Source organism: Syngnathus acus, chromosome 2, assembly GCF_901709675.1.
Source record: "Syngnathus acus chromosome 2, fSynAcu1.2, whole genome shotgun sequence".
Taxonomy (NCBI): domain Eukaryota; kingdom Metazoa; phylum Chordata; class Actinopteri; order Syngnathiformes; family Syngnathidae; genus Syngnathus; species Syngnathus acus.
The window spans coordinates 4,502,543-4,522,207 of NC_051088.1; the positions used below are offsets into that span (position 1 = coordinate 4,502,543).

The following is a 19,665-nucleotide window of genomic DNA, read 5'->3' on the forward strand; positions in this document are numbered from 1 at the left end:
TCATCCATCATAAGCAGGTAAAGCCAGCTAAAGTCTACCACTAGTGAGGCTCACCTTTCCCTTTTCATGGCTGACTGCAAGGTGTTGTCGACGGCCATGAGGTGATGACAGGACACACATGGCAACCCGCCTCAGCACATGAGCACTAATGAGCTGGCGGATTGTTTGCCCCTGGTCGCCACTGTAGTTCATCCTCACATTCTCAAAAGCCCCTTCCTGAGAGCCAAGAGTGGGTACCTGAACACAAAGTGGCACAATGAGAAACTGAAGAGCACATCATGTGATATCAATGACTGACGCTCACAAAAGAAACATCACAACAACAACAAAAACACCAAAAGAGATGATCCTACCATTAGCTGATCTGTCATATCCACACTTTTGTCCTGAGTATGAAGCTCATTTAGGGCTTGCTGTGCCCGGCTGCTGCTCCCTACAGCCGATGCCTGCTGGAAATTATTCTGAATGGCTTCCATTAGAAACATGAGCATCTCCAATATGACGGCAGCAGTAGACGATGCATTCTGTTGGAAGACATCAAAGAGGGCTACATGTAAAATTGACCATTTATTGTTTGTTCACACGCTCTGCAGTAGTTGCCCATCTGTCTAAAATGGAATTGCACAACCAAACTACCAACATTGACTTCTGAAACGGCATCAACGTAATCAAGCAAGCCATCAGAATAAAACAAGTTCATTGGTGATAAATCCAGCTAGTCCATTATTTTCCTCACCACTTGTGAAAGCAGCTCTTCCTGGCAGCCCTCAATACTCTTGCACACACTGCTCTTCTTTGGTCTTTCCTCATCGCCGGGCTTGCCATCGCAAATTGTCACTTTGCCTTTATCAGACGGCGAGGCATTCTGGTGGCGGCCTGCGTTCTCGGGCATGCGCAGTTCGCTCTGGAAGGCTGAAGACTCCTTAAGTGTGGATCCCATGCCACTGCTTGGGCTGCGCTTCACCAATGCCTGTTGGTGACGCAACACAATATGAACAAGTGAGAAAGGCGAAAGGGCAAACACCAACATAATCCATCACTATCTACTTTTAAAATTTGGAGAAAATTGTTTCTCTGAATATCGCTTCCTAAAAATGCCAAGGATTATTTTACTAAAGAAAGGCTATCTTTACTGAATCAAAGAATGACAGGACTGGAAATATTGGCACAATAACCGATTAAAATGTGGCATGCAAGTATATTACGCCATCACTTTAAGATTTTACAAGTAGCTACATTAGAAATACTGAAACAAATAATGCAATAAACATATACTTTGCTACTGAAACATAACATGTGGTTGATGTGGTTGCATGCAAACTACACCAAAGCAGTCAGTTAGGATTAACTAGGAAAACTGGCCTCTTGTACATGAACTATGCAATGCAACATGATTTCTGTCAACTATTACTGGGCATGTGCGGACTAGCTATAGAGCCCTGACCAAATGAAATGACTGGATGGAAGTCAATGGTGGAATGACTTGCAAGCCAAAGTTACCGCTGTTGTTCTCTTCCCATGATGACCTGAGGTATTCGGTCTCACCTGGCAGCTGCCATCCTCTTTGGCACCGCAGTCACAGAAGAACGAGCCGTATTTGGCATAGGAGATCTCATGGTCTTTATGACAGACCTTGGCGCATACAGTGCATACACCTACCCCATCTACCATCTTACAGGTGTGACAGTGGTACCTATAAAATGAAATGCGACACTTTTAGTCCTGACAATGCCACTTGCGTTCATAGTTATGCCTTTGTAACACCGGCTGTTGTTGATCCTTTTATGACGCTTGTGTCAAATCTTCTTTCTTCATTACAGACTATAATTTATGTAATCACAACACTAAGAATTGCTTCAAGGTATTATCTCTGTGTTGACAGAGTAGGTTTTTATGGGATAAATCCCTTTCAAGTGTAAGAAACAGTGTGGACAAATTTTGAACCATCTGCAAATTAAAAGCAGAATCATGCAGCATTAAATAACTAATGAACTTTTCTTTACCAGTGCTGGTTCATGAATTCTTTCTGAGTTATGGTGAAGGTACAGAGTTTGTTGCAGAGAGAGTCTTCATCCTGTGAGTTAATGACAAATTGTATTACACACATTGCCACTGGAAAGTGCGTCAGTTGATCAGTTTTCATGTGTAGATATTTATGAACAGGAGCAGACTAACAAGTGCTTTCCTAAAGTGCGGCAACAATGGACATTAATCAGCTTTTTCCGATGTACATTACTAATAATTCGCAGAACATTTCTCGAGCTTGTAAGTACTGTGACATGAAGCCAATTATGTCCCCTTTTGAGAAAGGCATGCACATAAAAATAAAGTCTCACAGAATCTTCTGCTTGGGAATCATCTTCCTCGACAGCTAGCTCCTCCACCCAGTCCGAGTCCACCTCCATGGCCTTCTCTTCGCCCTCCACGAGTAATGTCGAGCTACCTTGACCATTGCTTTGTCTCAAGGCATTCATCACATCAGCAAGGTAGGAGATGATGTGACAGGAGCATTCCAACATGCTGGCATGCTAAAATCAAAGGAGGAGTACAAATTAATGACTTTGATTAATTCTAAAGCCAAGCGAGGATGCGCTAGTATTTGGGGGAAAACAAACAAACATACCTTTCCTTGGGATGTGTTTGTGCTCACTTTTTCCACAACATTCTTTTGTGTTAAATACTTTTTGCTACAAAGAGGGAAAAAAAGAGTTTAGAATATGCATGTTCACACAAGTTCGCCCATTTCATCCAAACTAACATGCAACATCTTACCATCTTGTGAGCCAGTCAGTAACTGCCCTGTGCAGCTGCAGGTGGCCCGCTCCCTGTCCAGCACTGGCTAAAGTGGCCATGATGACCATGAGCTCAGGGAATCCTGTCCCATCTCCATTTGCCAGCATGTCTGTTGCCATGGGGATGAGCGTACTCAGGAGGACAGTGCACACTCCTTCCCCCACCTGGCTGTTGTCTCGCACTATATGAGTGGTGAGGACTTGCAAAAGCTGTCGGTTTTCTTGCACAATTTCCAGTTGCTCAGAGTCCTTGGGTGGGGTGGCAGTCATGCGCGTGAGCCAGGACTGCAGACGAGAAGGTTCCACACAAGCCAGCTGTGCCAGAGAGCCACAAAGACAGAGCAAACTGGGGTTTGGGCTCTTTTCCGCTAGGGGGGGAAAGAAGCATCCAAGTTGTGTAAATGTATTAATCAATCATAATATTTAACATATGTCTTTTACCATACTGTTGATCATTTACACTCTACCATTGCAGGACTAATTAAGGCTTATTTTATTCAATCGAGACGATAGAGAGCCCCAAAAGGGCAAGTTTGTCCAACAATTAGCATTGAATTATGAGAAAGAAAGCCACTTTCAAAATACTTTATAGTCAGTAATTTGCAAAAAAATAGCACCCATTGTGTGGACTGACCAATAGTATAGACGATGGCAGCAATTTGTAGAAGTTAGTAGTGAGTTTAAATCATCAAACGTCCTCTTTGATTACAGCTCAATAATTATAATAACAATAATAATAATAACAACAAAACTAATGATCTGGACTTACTTAGCTGGAAAAGCTTTGTGAAAAACTTCAGCACTCTGTTGCAGAATTTTGCAGATAGACTTTCGTTGGCTGTTGCCATCATAATTTGGACAAGCTCACCGCTGCAAAAAAGTGAACAAGGTGAGCAATGAAGTTGTGTTTATGGGCCGTAATGCGTCGCACGTCATTAAATACCTAAACGAGAAGAACTCCTCCATGGCTTTGCGGACCTGAACGCTCTCAAGCTGTTTTTCAAGGTACTGAAGGCATTCCTCAAGAACAGACTCATCCAAACCACTGGAATGACGAGAGTTAATCAAAGAATTAAAAGTGAACAATATAACACGAATGCAGTTTTCGGCAACTGTAAAATTAAAGTTATGACTATAATTGCAGTTGTATTTAGTCCCTAATGACCACCAGAGGCTGCGCTGAAAGTACGTACTAAATGTTCCCTGTGCATGCACAGAGAAGCATGTTTTCTTGTTTGTCAGTGGCAAACCTAAATGTCTAGTTCACGCATTACGACCAATGCGCTTCTGTCGTAAAGAGGAAAAAAACTTGCAAAAAACGTTTCATCTTGTAGACTGCAAGATGCTACAACAAAATTAAATTAGGGATTAAAGCTCAAGAGGTGGCGCTGAGAGCACTTAATGTTCCCTGTGCATGCGCAAAGTGAACAATGGATGCTTTCGGCTCTGCCTGGGGCGGTCAGGAGGGATGAAATACTAATATTGTGACAATGCTACCTGTTGGGGTCAGAGTGATTCGCGATGATGTTGTAACATCCGGTCACCAAACGTTCATAGACGCGGCCCAGAAAGGCATCCGACTCCGATGGGCCAAGAATGCGCTCTAATGACGTGGTGCTGATTTCTGCCACACTCTCAGTGCTGCTCTCCAGGAGGAGGGGGAGCAGTGTACGCACAATCTGAGAAGGATTCACCTCCTCTGTGCTAAAAGACAAGCAAAAATTAAGTAAGGAACACCTGCAAATATCGTACATTTATCTCTTCGGGCTACATGGACAACAAAAACTATTATTGTAGAGATTGCAATAGGTGCTGATTCAGATCTCGTCTGCACTGGACTACCACTTACACAATGAGATCACCGGTGAGGCGAACCAAAGACAGCAGAATGTGTTTGAGAGACGATGCCAAAGGCAAAGACTGGCAACTCAGTGTTCCCAGGTGTGCTGCTTGGATGGCACTAATGTAGCTCTCTGATGGAATGGTATCGTTGGCAAATGCATTTCGCTGAAAGGGAAAGCAAGTATAAACATCAGTCAAATGATTGTTGTAATGACACGCACTGGACTACTCTGGAAACCAGAAATGATTCTAGCCATACAGTTCAAGATTATAGTGGATTCCACGTGTAGCACGAATAATAGAATATTTTTCTCAAATTATTAAAAAGAGTGATACAACACTCCATACTATATTGGGAGCCTAAAAAAAGGCAATACAGCAGCACAATTAACATCAGAGGTAGAATTTGGTTTTCTCTCTGGAAGCCAATCCCATTTTCTGTGGAAAAAGCCAATTGAGGGTACATCTCTGCTTATTTTAAAAAAAAATTGGAGGGTTAAAAGACAAACACCCACCCTCCCCCAAATGCAATTAAAAAGGGTGTCTTATTTGAGGATTTTCACTATTCATGGGGCAGCCTGGAATCTTTCCCCTACAAACAGCGAGAATCAACTGTCGTCAGTAAATTCCAATACAAGTAATTCGTATCATGTAGTCTTTCTGGTTACATACCCAAGATCCGATGTTGGGGAACTCGTTGGTATGGATGCTGTTCCATGTCTCACATAATGTCTGTACAGCTGGTGGCAAGTTCTGCATAACATTCTGCCCTGAACGTGTTTGTTTCAAGCAGTTAATGAGTGACTCAACACACAATGTTCAAGACCTCTGCACTAAATAGTTGCGTTACATACCCAGCAAATTGGCCTTGCAGCGGGTGGAGCCAATGGACAGCACAGCAGCATAACCCTGGAGCTTGGCATCTGACAGCTTGTTTTCCCCTTCCTCTGGTATGTTCATTAGTAGATAAGACCTGAGACAAATTAAGGCTTTCAATTTCTGATTCTATAATATGTATGTAATTGACATGGAGAGACTTGGATCAACATTAACCCCCTCCCCCAAATAAACTACAGCAACAAGTTTAGCCTGCTATTGCAATTGATTATAATCCTTCCTAACTGAAGCTGCTTCAATTATACACATTCCCCATGAGAAACTCACCTTGTAAAAGCTGTGTAAACGTCAGCAAGCTGCAGCGTGGCAGACAACAAGTTCTTTGTGATCTCAGATGACTTTTGAGTGTCTGTCTCAATGGCAACCTTGGACAAATGCTCATCCAGGGAGACCTGTACTTTGGAAATAACTGCATCCAGTGTATAGATGGCTTGTAGCGAGGGCAGCTGATCGAGTGGAACTATGACATTTGGGTCGATAGTGGAGAATGTTGATATCTGCAGTGTCATAGAAAATCAAATGAAAAAAATGGACCAGAAAGTGTTAGCTGTTGGTGCTAAGATTGTGAACATTACCTGTCTGGCAATGTATTCTTCTGCTAGCTCAACATCATATTTAACTGAGCTGCACTTGGCAGCTGTGATTTCAACCAGAGAGGCTGCTTGGTCTGCTTTCATTCCCTGCTTCACCAAGTGCTCCTGTCAGTGAGGACATGGACAGGAAAGAGAATTACAAACAGCCCAAATGACAAAAAGATTACGGGATGAAAAATCACACATTCAGTCATTGACTCTTATTAGCACTGTAAAGTACTTAGTCAACAAACCTTAATCCAATTCACGTAAGTTGACACTCTGAGGCGTGAAGACCACCGCAGCGTATGAAGGATGTCACTCTCACTGGGATCCCCGCAACCAGACTTGAGCTGCTCCATGTAGGCTTTTGAAGGTGGTAAAGCTCCTAAGATCCTCCACAGCACTAAGAAAAAGTACTGAAGGGAACAGGCCTCCTGTACAAAGCCGTTAACAGTTGTTTAGTAAAACCGCAGAGAAAACATTTTCGTGTCGTGTCTACCCTTGTTTTGTCTATACAGTTTAACCATCAATTCTACGGCAAAAGCGCTTGTTTTCTTGCACATTTTTTTGTTGGAATCCAAATGTTGAATCACATGGATATATAATTACCATGCTAGTAACATAACAATCTGCATCTTAAAGATGACATCAGGAAATTTGTGAGAAATGCTTGACTCCCATCCGTAAGCATTTGTGGTTTGCTCTCACCATTGGAGTGATAGGCTTGTTCTCCTGTCTTCTTGCTGTGTCAAACTGTGAGCCTGCTGCCAGGAGTGAGATCAGCCATGCATATAGTTCATCATATTTCACTGCTCCGTTGAACAGCTTTGGAAATACCTATCAAGGGGGGGGTCACGTTGAAAGGCTCTTCTCATATCACAAGAACGATATATAAGGAAGATCAATGGCCTCACCTTGGTGTCTAGTCTACTGATATCATCTTCAGATGCCTCAGGGGACAACACACAATAGAATTTGGGCTGAACATTTGAATCTAGAATAGGAGGAAAACCAGTATTTTTAGATTGTTGCGGAACATCATTTTCAAAATGAAATCAAGTAGGCTGTAAGAGTTTTGCTGAGCTGAGTATTCTATAACTGGCTCATGCTTGTGATGTCATTTAGTTGAATGGACCACATGCCTTGCAAGTACAAAGATTTTGCCTCCTGCACTTACTAGTTGGACAGTGCTTGGCCCAGTTCTCCTCCACTTCCTTAAAGCCATAGTAAAGTGGAATGCTGCCACGCTTGCCGACATCTTGGAGAGAGCTTGGCCCACTTGATGGAGGGGTGAGGAGATTGTACTGCACCTAAAAATAAAAACCATCAGTGGGAGAAGCTAAATATCTCCAACTATGCTTCAATTATTAAATCAAAGGTATTAGAGAGTATGAGACCAGAAAAACTACAGCCAATCATTGTCGGTGTGAATAATGGCAACATTGGTCATTTAACTCATCAACGTGTTTTCCGTGTTTTATTTCCTTGTTGACATCTATGCTTGCTCACGTCCCTGCACCAAGTACTGCGCATGCGTGTAACTTGTGATTAAAACCTGTGAATTTTGGACACTCTGGCTTAGATGTAGCATTCCCTGCTTGACTTCTGAGTTAAAATGGCTCCTGAACGTTGTGATGAAGGTTCTCACAAAAGAAAGCCCGTATTTGACGTCTTTGAGAAGACCACTTTAAATATGGCGCGCGTGCATGCAAGTGTGGAAGCGCTTCATGAAAACAACAGGGAAGGATGGGGAGGAGGGACCTGCGCATGTGCAGCATTAAAAAACAGACGAATAGGCTCTGGTTTCTGAGCTGTCGGAAAGATTGTTTAGAATGCCTTTAACAGGTAGTAATAGGGAATGAGTACTACTTTAAGGATGGAATACAACTAGAATTTAACAAAGAACAATGCCATCAATTCATTCAGAGATATCTACAAGATCTACCTGTTCAAAAAGGTACAAAGGAGCTTTTGAGTAATGGCGCAGCAAGTAGTCAAAAACCAGCAGCAGGCGAGCCAGGTTGAGGGGCACTGCTTTCAGCTGGGTGTCTCTACTCATTGCCACGTCAGTGATTGCCTGGGTGACCAAAGTAAGGACTGTCCATCTGCCACGTTCCGACAACTTGTGGAAGAGCAAAAGCATGAGTTGAAGGTGCTCCACGTTAAGGTCATCCTCTCCATGAACAGCTCCCTGAACGGTGTGCTGCTTCAGTGTTCCCAAAAATCTATGAGTGACAGATAAAGAGAGTGATCAAACTGATGTCAGTAGATGTTGTTAAATAGGAGTTTCAAAGGCTTTGCTGGTTTGTAGTCATGAGTCTAAGGTTGGGATCTGAAAACATAAGGGGAACAATACCTTTCCCAGACTTTCATACACTCAGGCACATCTGGCTCTCCTTGCACACTGGCTTTGTGCTGCCAGATGAGAAGAAGCCTGGATAGGACTGAGAGTGACTGAGGGTGAATGTATAAGGGCCATGGACCCTCTGAGAAGGGCGCAACACCGAGTTGCTGAAGAAGGGTGTTCTAAGAAAAGAGACAACAGTGGTAGAACTTCATACGCCCTGGAATAAGTTCTGTTCATAAAGTAGGTTGGAGTGTGTATTGCAATGTATAGCGTGAGTAAGAATACTTTAAAATAATAGCAGAAATGTATTCCTCTTACCTGCAGGGATGGTGACGGCAGGTCTGATGTTACTAGGGTGTGGTTGAAGTGATATAGAGCTAAAGAGAAGGCCTCATCTGAGGATCCTGAGGGGAAATGGATATTGTGTGTAGACTAGCAAACATAATAAAAGAAACTCAGTTCAGAGCAGCATTTTTAAAGCATACCATTTACATATTTGTCCATATCTTTGATGATGCTGGCTAACGTTGCCATGTGTTGCTCTGTTAGCGATACACTTAGGTAGTTGCGGATGAAGTTGTTCCTGGACTTGAGCATAGAAGTCGTAATGAAGTTCAAAATACTAGATGCCAAACTAAGGAACTGTAGGGGCAAAAAAAGTAGAACATATGAACAACTTGAGCAGTGAAGTTCAAACCTCATGAAACTATAATAATCATCATCATCTCACAAGCTCTGGATCTTTACGGCCCGCCAAAATGTTGCCATTCTCGCTTTGATTCTGTTTGCTGGGGCTCTTTAGTCTGGGTGAGGTCTCCAGAGGAGGGGGTGGTGGAGGCGGTGGGGGGGCTACTTTGTCTTTGGTGGGTGAAATAGTCTCTTCAAACCAAAGTCCCAGGATGGGTTCACTGTCATCATCTGCAATGGAAAACATTTGTCTATGACCATTTTATATAGACATGCCAGTAAGTTTGCTAAGACTTCCCAGGTACTTATGCAGTAGTATTGGAGTCAAACTATTTTGTGACGCCTACAACACTGCAAGTGGTGGACAAGAAAATGTAAAAGTGAACATTTATTGGTGAATATCCACTTAAAGGAGGAAGTAGTAAGCCCTTGCCTGAAGAGAATTTGCCTTCAATGTGAATTTATTTCAATTCATAAATTATGTAAAAACAGGTAGTAAAGGCTAATGGTCATGATTGAATGTAGTCTCACCCAAGTTGTTCAAAAATATACTACTATAAATTATACAAAATTGCCCTTTAACAAAGCCACGCCCGCAAACATTCAAGGTCCATCAAGCCCCTGTCTAGTCCAGAGACCTTCATTGTAACATCGATCAATAAAATGTCTATCAGCTGCCATAGAACTTAACTAAAAAAGTTCCGACAAGCCATGGACCTCCAACAAGCACAATGGTGAAGCGATGTGCCCAAAGATTTTGTAAAGGTTTGTCAGGTGGAGTCCTATTCTTTCACTGCAATGGCTGATGCAACTTTTATGAAAACTTTACAGCTGAAAACTCTAGGGAATTATCACCTAAACTCATGTGAGCAAGTGTAGGCATGTGATAATTTGGTAACTAGCAAAAATTGGGATCTCTTATCTCAGCATGGTAGCGTGATGATGAAACTGAATCCTAACTCATTCCACGCTCAGTTCTCCAAATAATTACCGTATTTTCCGCACTATAAGGCGCACCTAAAAACCTCCAATTTTCTCAAAAGCCGACAGTGCGCCTTATAATCTGGTGCGCTTTATATATGGACCAATATGGATTTATGGATGAAGACTAACTTGTTAAAGTAAGCTTTACGTGTTTATTTTATGTGTTGTGTGATATTAACGTTTGAGCAACGTTGAGTTATTGATATATTGTTATTGTTTTCACTATTTTGAGTGTTACTATATTGTGATTCCATTAACGTTTGAGCAACATTGAGTTATTTATTCTATGCGCTTTATAATCCGGTGCGCTTTATGTATGGACAAAGTTTTAAAATGGGCCATTCATTGAAGGTGTGCCTTTTAATCTGGTGCGCCTTATAGTGCGGAAAATACGGTATATCATCCCGACTCTGCAATGAAGGTGGGCTGTGAACTGAATAGTAGAAATACCTCTGTGCAATTGAAAAGGCCACCAATGCCTATTGAAATTAAGTCCTGCACCTCAGTTTCAGGATTTAAGAGTTAAGAAAAACGAATAGTTTCTAAGTAACTGCAAGCCTATAGCTTTAAGTAGATATTCACGTTTTCATGCAACATAGAAAAAATATAACTTGTCAGGTGTCAGTGAGACGCACCATAGTATGCTTAAGCGCAGTGCAAGCCCAACTTTGTAATATTCAAGAATAATACCACTGACTTCAAGTGGGTTCTACGTTGTTTTGATACTTCCAATATTTTTAGACATGTATGACACATAATGCAACATGCATTTTAAAAAACACATTGTGACCAAAAATGAAGAAACTGGGTAAGATTGCTTGCAAAGAAAAGTTACATGTACATGTCATTAAGACACTTTTTATGCAGTCACAACTGTCTGGCAAAAAAAGTAGATGTAGAAGCTATATATACTAGGGCCCGCCCGATTAATCGTTCTGCCAAGTCTCTCATAAAACAGTACATACATGCTGAATAGCGTCCGAGTGGTGCAGAATGGAGTTTTTACAGTGTTTGTCCACTAAATAGAGCTATGACTTCAATTAACCCTCAGATCTTCTCGATAACCTACCAGAGACAACTACAGCCGTGTCAACGCGTGCTGTTTGTCCAGCTTTTGTTTATGTTGTATTGCTAAGGTTGTAAAGTTGTACAATAACCTTCTTCCAATTTGCAGAAACAAGATCTGAGTTATTTCAAAACATATTTAAAAAAATGATTCATTTTTGTTTTAGTTCAATAATCTCCCAAAGTTTTAATGCTTTTATTTATCTTTTTTGCATGTTTTGCCACTAATTTTGCTCTGTTTAAAACCAAAATACTGAAGGACAAAGTCTTGTAAAATAGTCAAATGTTAATTGTGATTCATATATTTGTTGGAAGTGACAAAATAAAAAGACAATATATTTGGTACGTATTTTTAGAATTAATTGTCAGATTAATCGGTAATCATTTTTTTTCTTTCAAATATTGAAATTCTTTCTTTCGGCATCGGCCAAAAAAGATCATGTCGGTCGGGCCCGAATATACATACACAGTATAAAACTTACCTTAAACAGCATTACCATTGGCAAGTGTACAGTGTAAAGGCAAAATAAGAAGGTACAGAAGTATAGCTTTGTGACCATCAGACACCCAGTGGGGTTATTATGTATGTGCTAAGGACCCACATAATTAGACCACTGGTATTATCCTTTCAAGTACATTGAACCACAGATGAACCTCTTTGACAAAAATCAGTTTTTTATCAGCCAATTATGACAAAAGGCACCTTTCACAGAACTGACATTTTGCCAAAGTTTTGTCCTCTGTGGCTCTTTACTTAGCTAATGTAGCTGTAGCTGATAGCCTAACATAGTGAGACATACAATAACAAAGATGAGTGTAGGACAGTGAAGTGAACACCAAGTCTTTTGACCTGAGGACAGAAATCTGCTGACCTGAGACACAAGCTGCACTTGTCTTCTCCTGTCTTCTCTCTGCTGAAATAGTAGACACTGTCAACTGCGCTATCATATGGGGTGACTAGACAAAAATGTTAATGACATTTTTGTGAGTGTGCTGCATGTGTTTACCCCTCACTGCTCTTACATCATAACTAACCTACCCACAGATAGAGGTGACTCGTGGCTTTTTTCAAGCGGCTCCATACACTGACACAAGGACTGACACCAAACCCAGCCGAGACTTAGCTTTTTGTACCTGCCTAGATTTACACTTAAGAATTGATAAAGCACTACATTGATGACATGAACTGGTCCTCAGCTCTTATTAGCTCCAACTTGCTAATGCACTGAAAATACACTTAACTAGAGCGATGGAGAGGGAAAGGGAGAGAGACAGAGAAACGTGTCAAAATGTAATTAATCCATATTGGGCATTGCCATTCATAAACTGAGTCTACATAAAAAGATCACTTATCCACAGTCCAAAATGTCAGTAACTACTATCGGAATTATGTTGTGAAATTCAATTTACGGCAGGCATTGAGGTATAATGGAAACGTTAAAACACTTGTTTCTATTACATTCATCATCGATTCAAATAGAATAAGAAAACATGTTTGAGTTGAGGTTATTGTAGAAGGTGCCTAGGACAAAAAGACAGAAGGTGTATAATTTTTTGTTATGCAAACCTGAAATGATATGTGCTGACTCTTTACCTTGGCTGCTGTCCTCTTCAGTACTGCTGAAGTCATCCTCATAGTAGGTGTTGGAATCGGTGGAAGCACTGGCATCACTGCTGACTGAGCCTTTTCTCTGCCGCTGGAGAACACAAGCCTGATACAAGCAAAAGGGAATGCACCTTAAAAATCTGTCATACTCGCATGGCAGGCAGCTTCATGACTGCGCCAGTCACTTGACTTTTTGCATCCTTTGTCTCTATCTGGCCAAACATCTTTCAATAAGCCATGATCACTGAGTTAGGGGAAATGGTAGTTATTGTTGACAGTACCTTTTTATAGGCAGTGGACAGAAGGGTGAAGAGAAGGTTGGTCAGAGGTACAGAGTCGATGAGCCTTTGGACTCTCTGGATGGAAGTGCTCTGTGCCAAGATGTTGAGCTCAGCAGGTGGACCATCACTTGCCCAACCCTGCAGGGGAAGAGAGGGATGGGTAATGGATCAGTGCTCAGCATGAATATTCACAACACAAGCAGTTTAAGGGAAGAGCAGTAACTTACTCTGTGCAGGGCCTCAACTTGTAAATCTTGGAAAAGTGACGTTAAAAGCTTGATCGCGTGGTTGGCCAAGATCACAGACAAAACTCCGAATCCTTGGTGTCTAAAAAAAAATGAAAAAGGGGAAGAAAAAAAAAATTCAGGATTACAAATTCAAGGACAATGCAGATGTCTGATTGTGGCCACTCATTGTGAGATGCTATGCTGATGATTATGCTTTAACAGGGGACTCAAACCACATGCGACATTTTGTAGAAAATCTGTAGACATTAACAATGCTAAAATAATTCCTTGTTATAATTGATCAGTTAAATTTATCATGTTCCATCATGTCAAAAAGAATCAGAAATAGTCATGATCACATATCCAATCATCATTTACCCTTTGCCAGGACCCAACTTCGGAGAGCCAGCGCCATCTTTGGTGCGAGCAGCAATATCTCTGACACGCAAAGCAGCCAAAGGATCTTTCTCTTTGCCTTTGTCTGCCAGGGCCGTGGGGCTCAGGTTGAGAATCAGGTATAGGCTGTTTAAAAGGCACCACGCGCCAAGCAGCTGGAAGTTCTGATAATGCTACAGAACACAACACCAAACCGTTAAGTACAACACAGACACACATTAAAAGCACTGTTTATTGTGTTATTCTCGAGTGGCCTGGTGCTCACCTCTCCACCAGCTCGACGAGAATTGCTGATGGCTTGTCCAATCATTTCATAGATCTCCAGCTGGTGCAAACACATTACAGGGCTCATCAAAATCAAATCGTGCCTTTGACAAGAACTTCTTCATTCTGGCAAAAGCACTGCAAATATTGTCATCATAAAACTCACACATTTCTGGACTATTGTAGCAGCGTCGTTTTCATAGTCCTCCTCTTTAGTCCCAGTGGATGTGGAGCGAAGCTGCAAACCGCTTCCCACCTGTAATATGGCCATGCAGGTGGCCACGCTCACACCTAAACACACAAAAAAAGGCTCGTCGTCACATATTTTTCATTCATCATCGCATGCATGCATTAAGAGCATAGGGATCATTTCTGGCATTGAACACGTGTATTGTGTTTGATTGTAATTTGATCACTGAGTAAAGAATCATATTATGAATAAACAACAAGGAAAAACCCTTCCAGGTTTTTGATGGTCAAATAACAAATGCTTTTGGCTGTGTTAGGTGATTGAACTAGCATTGCCAACATGTCTCAGATCAACAACAGAAAACAAGAACTGGGTGAATGCTCTGCCTACCAGCGTAAAGACAACTCAAAGCCAGGACAGTCATATCCATTAATCTGCCCGGTGTCAATGGCTCCAGTACGGGCAGAGAGAGAGTATCCAAAGCCATGGTTACGTCAATCACCAGTGAATGAAATCTAGGGATGGGTAGGTTAGAGCACATTCAGAATGTATTCACATTAGACCCACTGGCACAGACTACACTGCCCTTATTGAGTAAACATGGAAAAAACATGCACATACAACATACCCATTACGGACAGCTGTGGCGTCAGCTACTGTGGCAGGCATGATGAAGAAAGAGTTTGCTGACACAGCATCTTGGAAACGGTTAATGTAGCGTAGAAAATAGGGCAGGTTGAGACACACTCGCAGCAACTTCTCAGACCCACCTGAGAAGACAAATAAAGACGAAGACCTTTCACGGTTTGTACAGACTCGGCGCATCAGAAGCACCCTTTCAAAAAGTTTCCAAGTGTCCTCAAGACATAAAAGCGCCATTCAACACTCGCATGCACCCTTTGCAAGTGCTTTTTAAACCAAAATGAGAGGAAGGGAAAGAAGCCTGTGGTCATCATTTCGCCTATTCCACTTCACTCTGTTAAAGCCCCGTTATGCTTGTCTTACGATTGAGATCTAAAATTTGCCAGTCGAATTGTGTCCTCAATCACCCTTTACTTAATTATATTAAGAATTCCAAAATCAGTAATTGTCTGGCATTTCAACGGCATGTCTTATGAGTAACTTCCTGTTGGTGAAATTTACATACTAAATTGTATCATTTTATGGGTATATACTCTTTTTATTATGTTTTGATTTAATTTGGGAGCAAAGGCTCCGGATAAAGAATGTCTTTATAATTAAGTATCAATACATTCCTTCACATGTGAAACAAATTGTCTGTCTGAGCTTGGTCACAGAAGTGTTTAAAGTTTCTATTCACCCAGATCTTGTAAGCTTGACACATTCTGAGAAACAAATGCATTCTTCATTTTTGCTTGAACAGCTTGGTCGGATGTCTGGTCATCACAATCGCTCTCTGGCTGTAAAGGAAGTCAACAGAATTATAACTGCAAATGCACAACCATAGATCTCAGACATTCTCCAGTTGTTGATGTATATTTAGCATAAATCCTTACCTGCATGTGTGCTGAAGGGGCCAAAAGAGTGCTTAGGTCAGGGTTAAACACTGAAGTTAGCTGATTAAAAAAGTTCATTTGTACTTCTTTGTGTCTCAGTTCAGGGTTCACAGCACTGGGTGCCTCTTTCTGGTCCTCTACTGTTAAAACAAAAGCAAAACTGACAATTTCAAAATTATGATTACAACCTAGTCATACTGCGCAATCAGTGGGACACTTTCATGAACACATCGTAACAATATCACCCACTGTAGAGGACTGAAAATTACTGAAAAAAATTGAATTCTTCTGACAGAAATTGAGATTTTGATTCGATTCAGGATTTATTCTTTCCAAATCGCGTTTCAGGGTCATATTTACCATGTACAGTAGCAACTACAAATATGCCAGAAATTTACATTATACCATCCCAGAATTAAAAGGTATTATCTAATGATGTAATGACATGATTAGGGAGGCAGTCATTTTCAACTTTTTAAACTGGTTCAGCAAAAATTACTGCTTTGACCTTGTAAACGACTTAGTTAAGGTGACAAAACTGTTTGCTTGCTTCTTATGGTGTCGCTATTATTTTACCGAGCTGTAGACACCTCCTAATAGATTACCTGCTAATTTGTTGTTCATCCGTGGCTACGCACCTCGACCCAGACTTGAGTGAAAAGAGTACACCAAAACACTTCTTTTGGTATTTGGCGACACATTATGTTAGCTATTAGCATTGGCTATATCTGTTCTATCTTACTCGCTAATCATCGTCCACCTCTGACGACTCCATATGCACTAAGATCATATTCGTAAAGGATTAAAACCCACTCTTACCATCCGAAAGGGTTTTAACCGTTTGAGGCAGCTTGGCAGACTTCATCATTGCAGTGAAAGTAATAATTTCTGTGCGGTCGAGTCTGCTACTGCCAGTGCAAAGTCCTTTTATTAGAAGAATCAGATGTTTCTGCAAAAAATAGATAAAAAATAAGCACATAGCACAATTTGATTGGAAGGCAATGTTTAATAAAATTACAAAAAAATATACATGTATATATATCTAAGTGGTGAATGTTGGGTGGTGTTTCCTCAGAGTTTCTTTTTCATTCTTCATTCTTTTGGGTTTTTAAAGTTACGTGTGTGTAAATTATGTATGGAAGAACAGAGGTATATCTATGCCTATTGTGTCTATTATGCATTGTATTGTTTTTATGTAAAACACTTTGCGCTTCTTTGTTGTATGAAAAATGCTGACATAATTTGAATACAAAATGAAAGTAAACTGACTTCAATGGCATACTTGTGTTATAAAAGCCTGACTGGCTAATCTCACCTGTGACACCGCACATGCTTCATCTGGGTTCTCCAGGCGCAACAAGGAGAATTCAATCAGAACTTTGCATGCCGCAGCAACGGAGAGCAACTGATTTCTTGGTACTTGGTTTAAAAAAAAAAAAAAAAAAAAAAGGAAAGCAACAATTAATAACTGGCTACAAGAAAGTACAAGATTTAGACATTTTTTTCCACAGAAGAAACAGTAATAACTATTACACTACAAAATGTGGATGTTACGTACTTTGCCCACATACTGTGGTGATGTAATGTGCAGAGAGCGCCACAAATGACGAGTAGAACGGCTCATACTGTTTGTCATGGTGAAGAATGTCCAATTCACTGTAAATGAAAATTCAAATCATTCATTCCATGTTGGACACATTCAGTCAAAGTGGAATGTTGATTAAATATTCATTGAAAATCAAATACTTATTGACTATGAGGCTATGGATACTTTGACTCCTTATTGCAGCAAAACAAAAAATATGTACATCTCTGAAACTTGTGAACATGTGAAGGATTACGCTTCATAAAACAATTGTTACATGAGCTACAAAGTTAATTTCACGGTAAAATTGTAGGTCAAAAGTTAAAGTTACTAAAATATGCACCAATCTTGTAAATGTTCACAGATTTGGAACCCTTTTGAATTTTCTGTCCACAAATACCTGTTTTGTGAAGTCTGACCCAATACAAGAGTTCAAAGCCCTTTTGGCAGAAATTATTCAAATGCAGTAGGCTGTAGCTCCCAAATACCTATAATAACACCTATAATTTGTAATTCCGTTTTATGCCATCACGTTCAACAAGTACAGCAAGTTTCCTTAAAATCAAAATCGGCCTTGTTAGAATGTTCAGATTTTGGGGGGTGATCTAGCATGGAATGACCCGATAACACAATACAGTGTTCTATTTTTTTCCTTTTTAGGCCCACCGCATACAGAAGAAATTTGAATCACAGTTGCACGATGAGGCAACATAGCAAATTATAGTCAAGCAAAATGCACAAAAGTTTTCACACAGGGGGTGAAAAATAAAACAGGTTTTAAACAAGCAAGATACACCGCCTGCCACCAAGTCATAAAAATTCAGTAGATCAAATATATGCAGTGCAGTCGAGTATGTCTCTTAAGACTATCGATATGAAACACAAAATCATAAAGGAACATGGCGAATGCATGCATACGCGACGGAGTATGGCCAGTATTGTGCCAAAGTAGGTACCCCCATGAAAGTTGCTGGGGGAGCGCGCACGCAATGAGTGAAAGGCGGAAGCCGTTGCCGTCCAGCAGACAGTACCAGCTTGTTTCCAATAAAAACATGAAGGACACACTTTTGTGTTTGTCAGTTTCCATCTTTAGAAGCAAGGTTCCTTTTCTTTAATTTTCTTTTTTCAAGTTCTCACTCGCGTTCTCCTTGAGGTGCGTTCAATGACCACTCACAGTCAGAAAACTCATTAATTGCACCAAAAATTAATGACGAGTATGTGAGCACATCGCAAGGAGTATGTGGAAGCATACAATAATCTATTAGCCCGACTTTTTCTGTCTTCTTGGGGGTATTTTTAGCAAGTCTAGAAAACTAGAACAGGTTCCCTCCTCAAGCAAAGTTAAGAGGTCAAAAATAAAATGACATTTATGTTTTGTTATAAAGGTTTGAGAAAGCAAAAATGAAACGGTTGTTTTCGTTTTCTGTGTGTTCTGCAAAGTAATAGGGCTAAAAGTGTGACTTTTGGGATAGTGCAGCACACATTATTTGCTTTAACATTGATTCCTATGGGAAACGTTGCTTCTACCTACAAACCCAATCGCGGAACCAATTAAGTTCGTAAGTAGAGCTACCACTGTACAGTCATTGACACAACCACACACAATTGGGATAGAGTAGATAACATGCTGAACTCACGACAGTGCAATCGGGCTAGTCTGGGATAAGACTTGCTCGACTTTCAAAACCATATTTTTCCGCTAAACTGCTATGTATGTGATCATTTCCTCGTCACGTTATCCAGCAGGCCCATTTGCTAGCTTGATTAGTAATGTTTGGTCAGCTAGCTAATGATGAAGCAGATTTTTGTAACATTTCACCATTACGTTACAAAGATATATACTAGAACACGCACAAATAGGCTCGTGCCTAACGGCGTACTGTGGTTTGAATAAGAATTACATAGCGCTTAGGTTAACCTTAGACGCATTTTAAATAAGTGCTGTTGTTACGTTTGCTAACGCCAGCAGCTGACTTGATACCAATCCAAGTTAAGCTCAAATAGCCGCCTAGCCGCTAACATTAGCTAAGCAAAGGCTGACGCTTCCCCATACAGTTTCACTAGCCAAGCTAGGTTAGCAAGTTAGCATGCCAGCGCACTCCCGGACGGATACGACCGGTGTTCTTGCAAACGCGGAGCCGCGACGCGCTGACACGCGGCAGCTCACCTGTTAATAATGGATCCGATAAGCTGCGGTAGCTCTTTCGTTTCAAATGCGGTGTACGATGCCGATAAAAGCGGCCGCACCGCCGCTGTCCATTCGTGTTCCCCATTTCCTCCGCTCGACGCCATCTTGAAATCCCATAGAAAAAAAATCTAGTTAGGGCAAGAAGAAACCGAATGCGTAACTTCACAGGGGGCGCTGTCAGCCCGTAAACGCCTCACGCCAAACTCGTTGCAATCTTTCGAC

The 19,665-nt window shown here is 41.0% G+C and overlaps 1 protein-coding gene across 9 annotated transcripts in view; it reads right to left on the bottom strand.

The window, feature by feature from the left end:
- ubr4 (ubiquitin protein ligase E3 component n-recognin 4) overlaps positions 1 to 19,576 on the bottom strand; it is a 40,326-nt gene extending 20,750 nt beyond the window's left edge. For 4 of the 9 annotated variants that reach the window (XM_037239891.1, XM_037239884.1, XM_037239877.1 and 1 more), the window contains exons 1-40: positions 19,423 to 19,576; positions 17,229 to 17,326; positions 16,986 to 17,089; positions 16,490 to 16,619; positions 15,671 to 15,810; positions 15,475 to 15,574; positions 14,782 to 14,923; positions 14,544 to 14,668; positions 14,130 to 14,254; positions 13,965 to 14,024; positions 13,682 to 13,872; positions 13,304 to 13,403; positions 13,077 to 13,214; positions 12,784 to 12,901; positions 12,062 to 12,103; positions 9,184 to 9,371; positions 8,939 to 9,095; positions 8,772 to 8,857; positions 8,463 to 8,632; positions 8,052 to 8,331; positions 7,284 to 7,416; positions 7,021 to 7,100; positions 6,815 to 6,943; positions 6,358 to 6,540; positions 6,107 to 6,229; positions 5,799 to 6,028; positions 5,489 to 5,607; positions 5,307 to 5,404; positions 4,642 to 4,799; positions 4,290 to 4,496; positions 3,736 to 3,837; positions 3,562 to 3,662; positions 2,773 to 3,160; positions 2,624 to 2,687; positions 2,337 to 2,528; positions 2,004 to 2,074; positions 1,501 to 1,693; positions 737 to 970; positions 354 to 524; positions 55 to 237 (exon numbers count right to left, since the gene is read on the bottom strand). In XM_037239891.1, coding sequence (XP_037095786.1) covers positions 55 to 237; positions 354 to 524; positions 737 to 970; positions 1,501 to 1,693; positions 2,004 to 2,074; positions 2,337 to 2,528; positions 2,624 to 2,687; positions 2,773 to 3,160; positions 3,562 to 3,662; positions 3,736 to 3,837; positions 4,290 to 4,496; positions 4,642 to 4,799; positions 5,307 to 5,404; positions 5,489 to 5,607; positions 5,799 to 6,028; positions 6,107 to 6,229; positions 6,358 to 6,540; positions 6,815 to 6,943; positions 7,021 to 7,100; positions 7,284 to 7,416; positions 8,052 to 8,331; positions 8,463 to 8,632; positions 8,772 to 8,857; positions 8,939 to 9,095; positions 9,184 to 9,371; positions 12,062 to 12,103; positions 12,784 to 12,901; positions 13,077 to 13,214; positions 13,304 to 13,403; positions 13,682 to 13,872; positions 13,965 to 14,024; positions 14,130 to 14,254; positions 14,544 to 14,668; positions 14,782 to 14,923; positions 15,475 to 15,574; positions 15,671 to 15,810; positions 16,490 to 16,619; positions 16,986 to 17,089; positions 17,229 to 17,326; positions 19,423 to 19,547 — 5,778 coding nt within the window. In that variant the 5' untranslated portion in view covers positions 19,548 to 19,576. The remainder of the gene's footprint in view (positions 1 to 54; positions 238 to 353; positions 525 to 736; positions 971 to 1,500; positions 1,694 to 2,003; positions 2,075 to 2,336; positions 2,529 to 2,623; positions 2,688 to 2,772; positions 3,161 to 3,561; positions 3,663 to 3,735; positions 3,838 to 4,289; positions 4,497 to 4,641; positions 4,800 to 5,306; positions 5,405 to 5,488; positions 5,608 to 5,798; positions 6,029 to 6,106; positions 6,230 to 6,357; positions 6,541 to 6,814; positions 6,944 to 7,020; positions 7,101 to 7,283; positions 7,417 to 8,051; positions 8,332 to 8,462; positions 8,633 to 8,771; positions 8,858 to 8,938; positions 9,096 to 9,183; positions 9,372 to 12,061; positions 12,104 to 12,783; positions 12,902 to 13,076; positions 13,215 to 13,303; positions 13,404 to 13,681; positions 13,873 to 13,964; positions 14,025 to 14,129; positions 14,255 to 14,543; positions 14,669 to 14,781; positions 14,924 to 15,474; positions 15,575 to 15,670; positions 15,811 to 16,489; positions 16,620 to 16,985; positions 17,090 to 17,228; positions 17,327 to 19,422) is intronic. The other 5 variants (XM_037239925.1, XM_037239915.1, XM_037239870.1 and 2 more) reach the window with 4 other exon arrangements.
- Between the last annotated feature and the right edge of the window lie 89 nt (positions 19,577 to 19,665).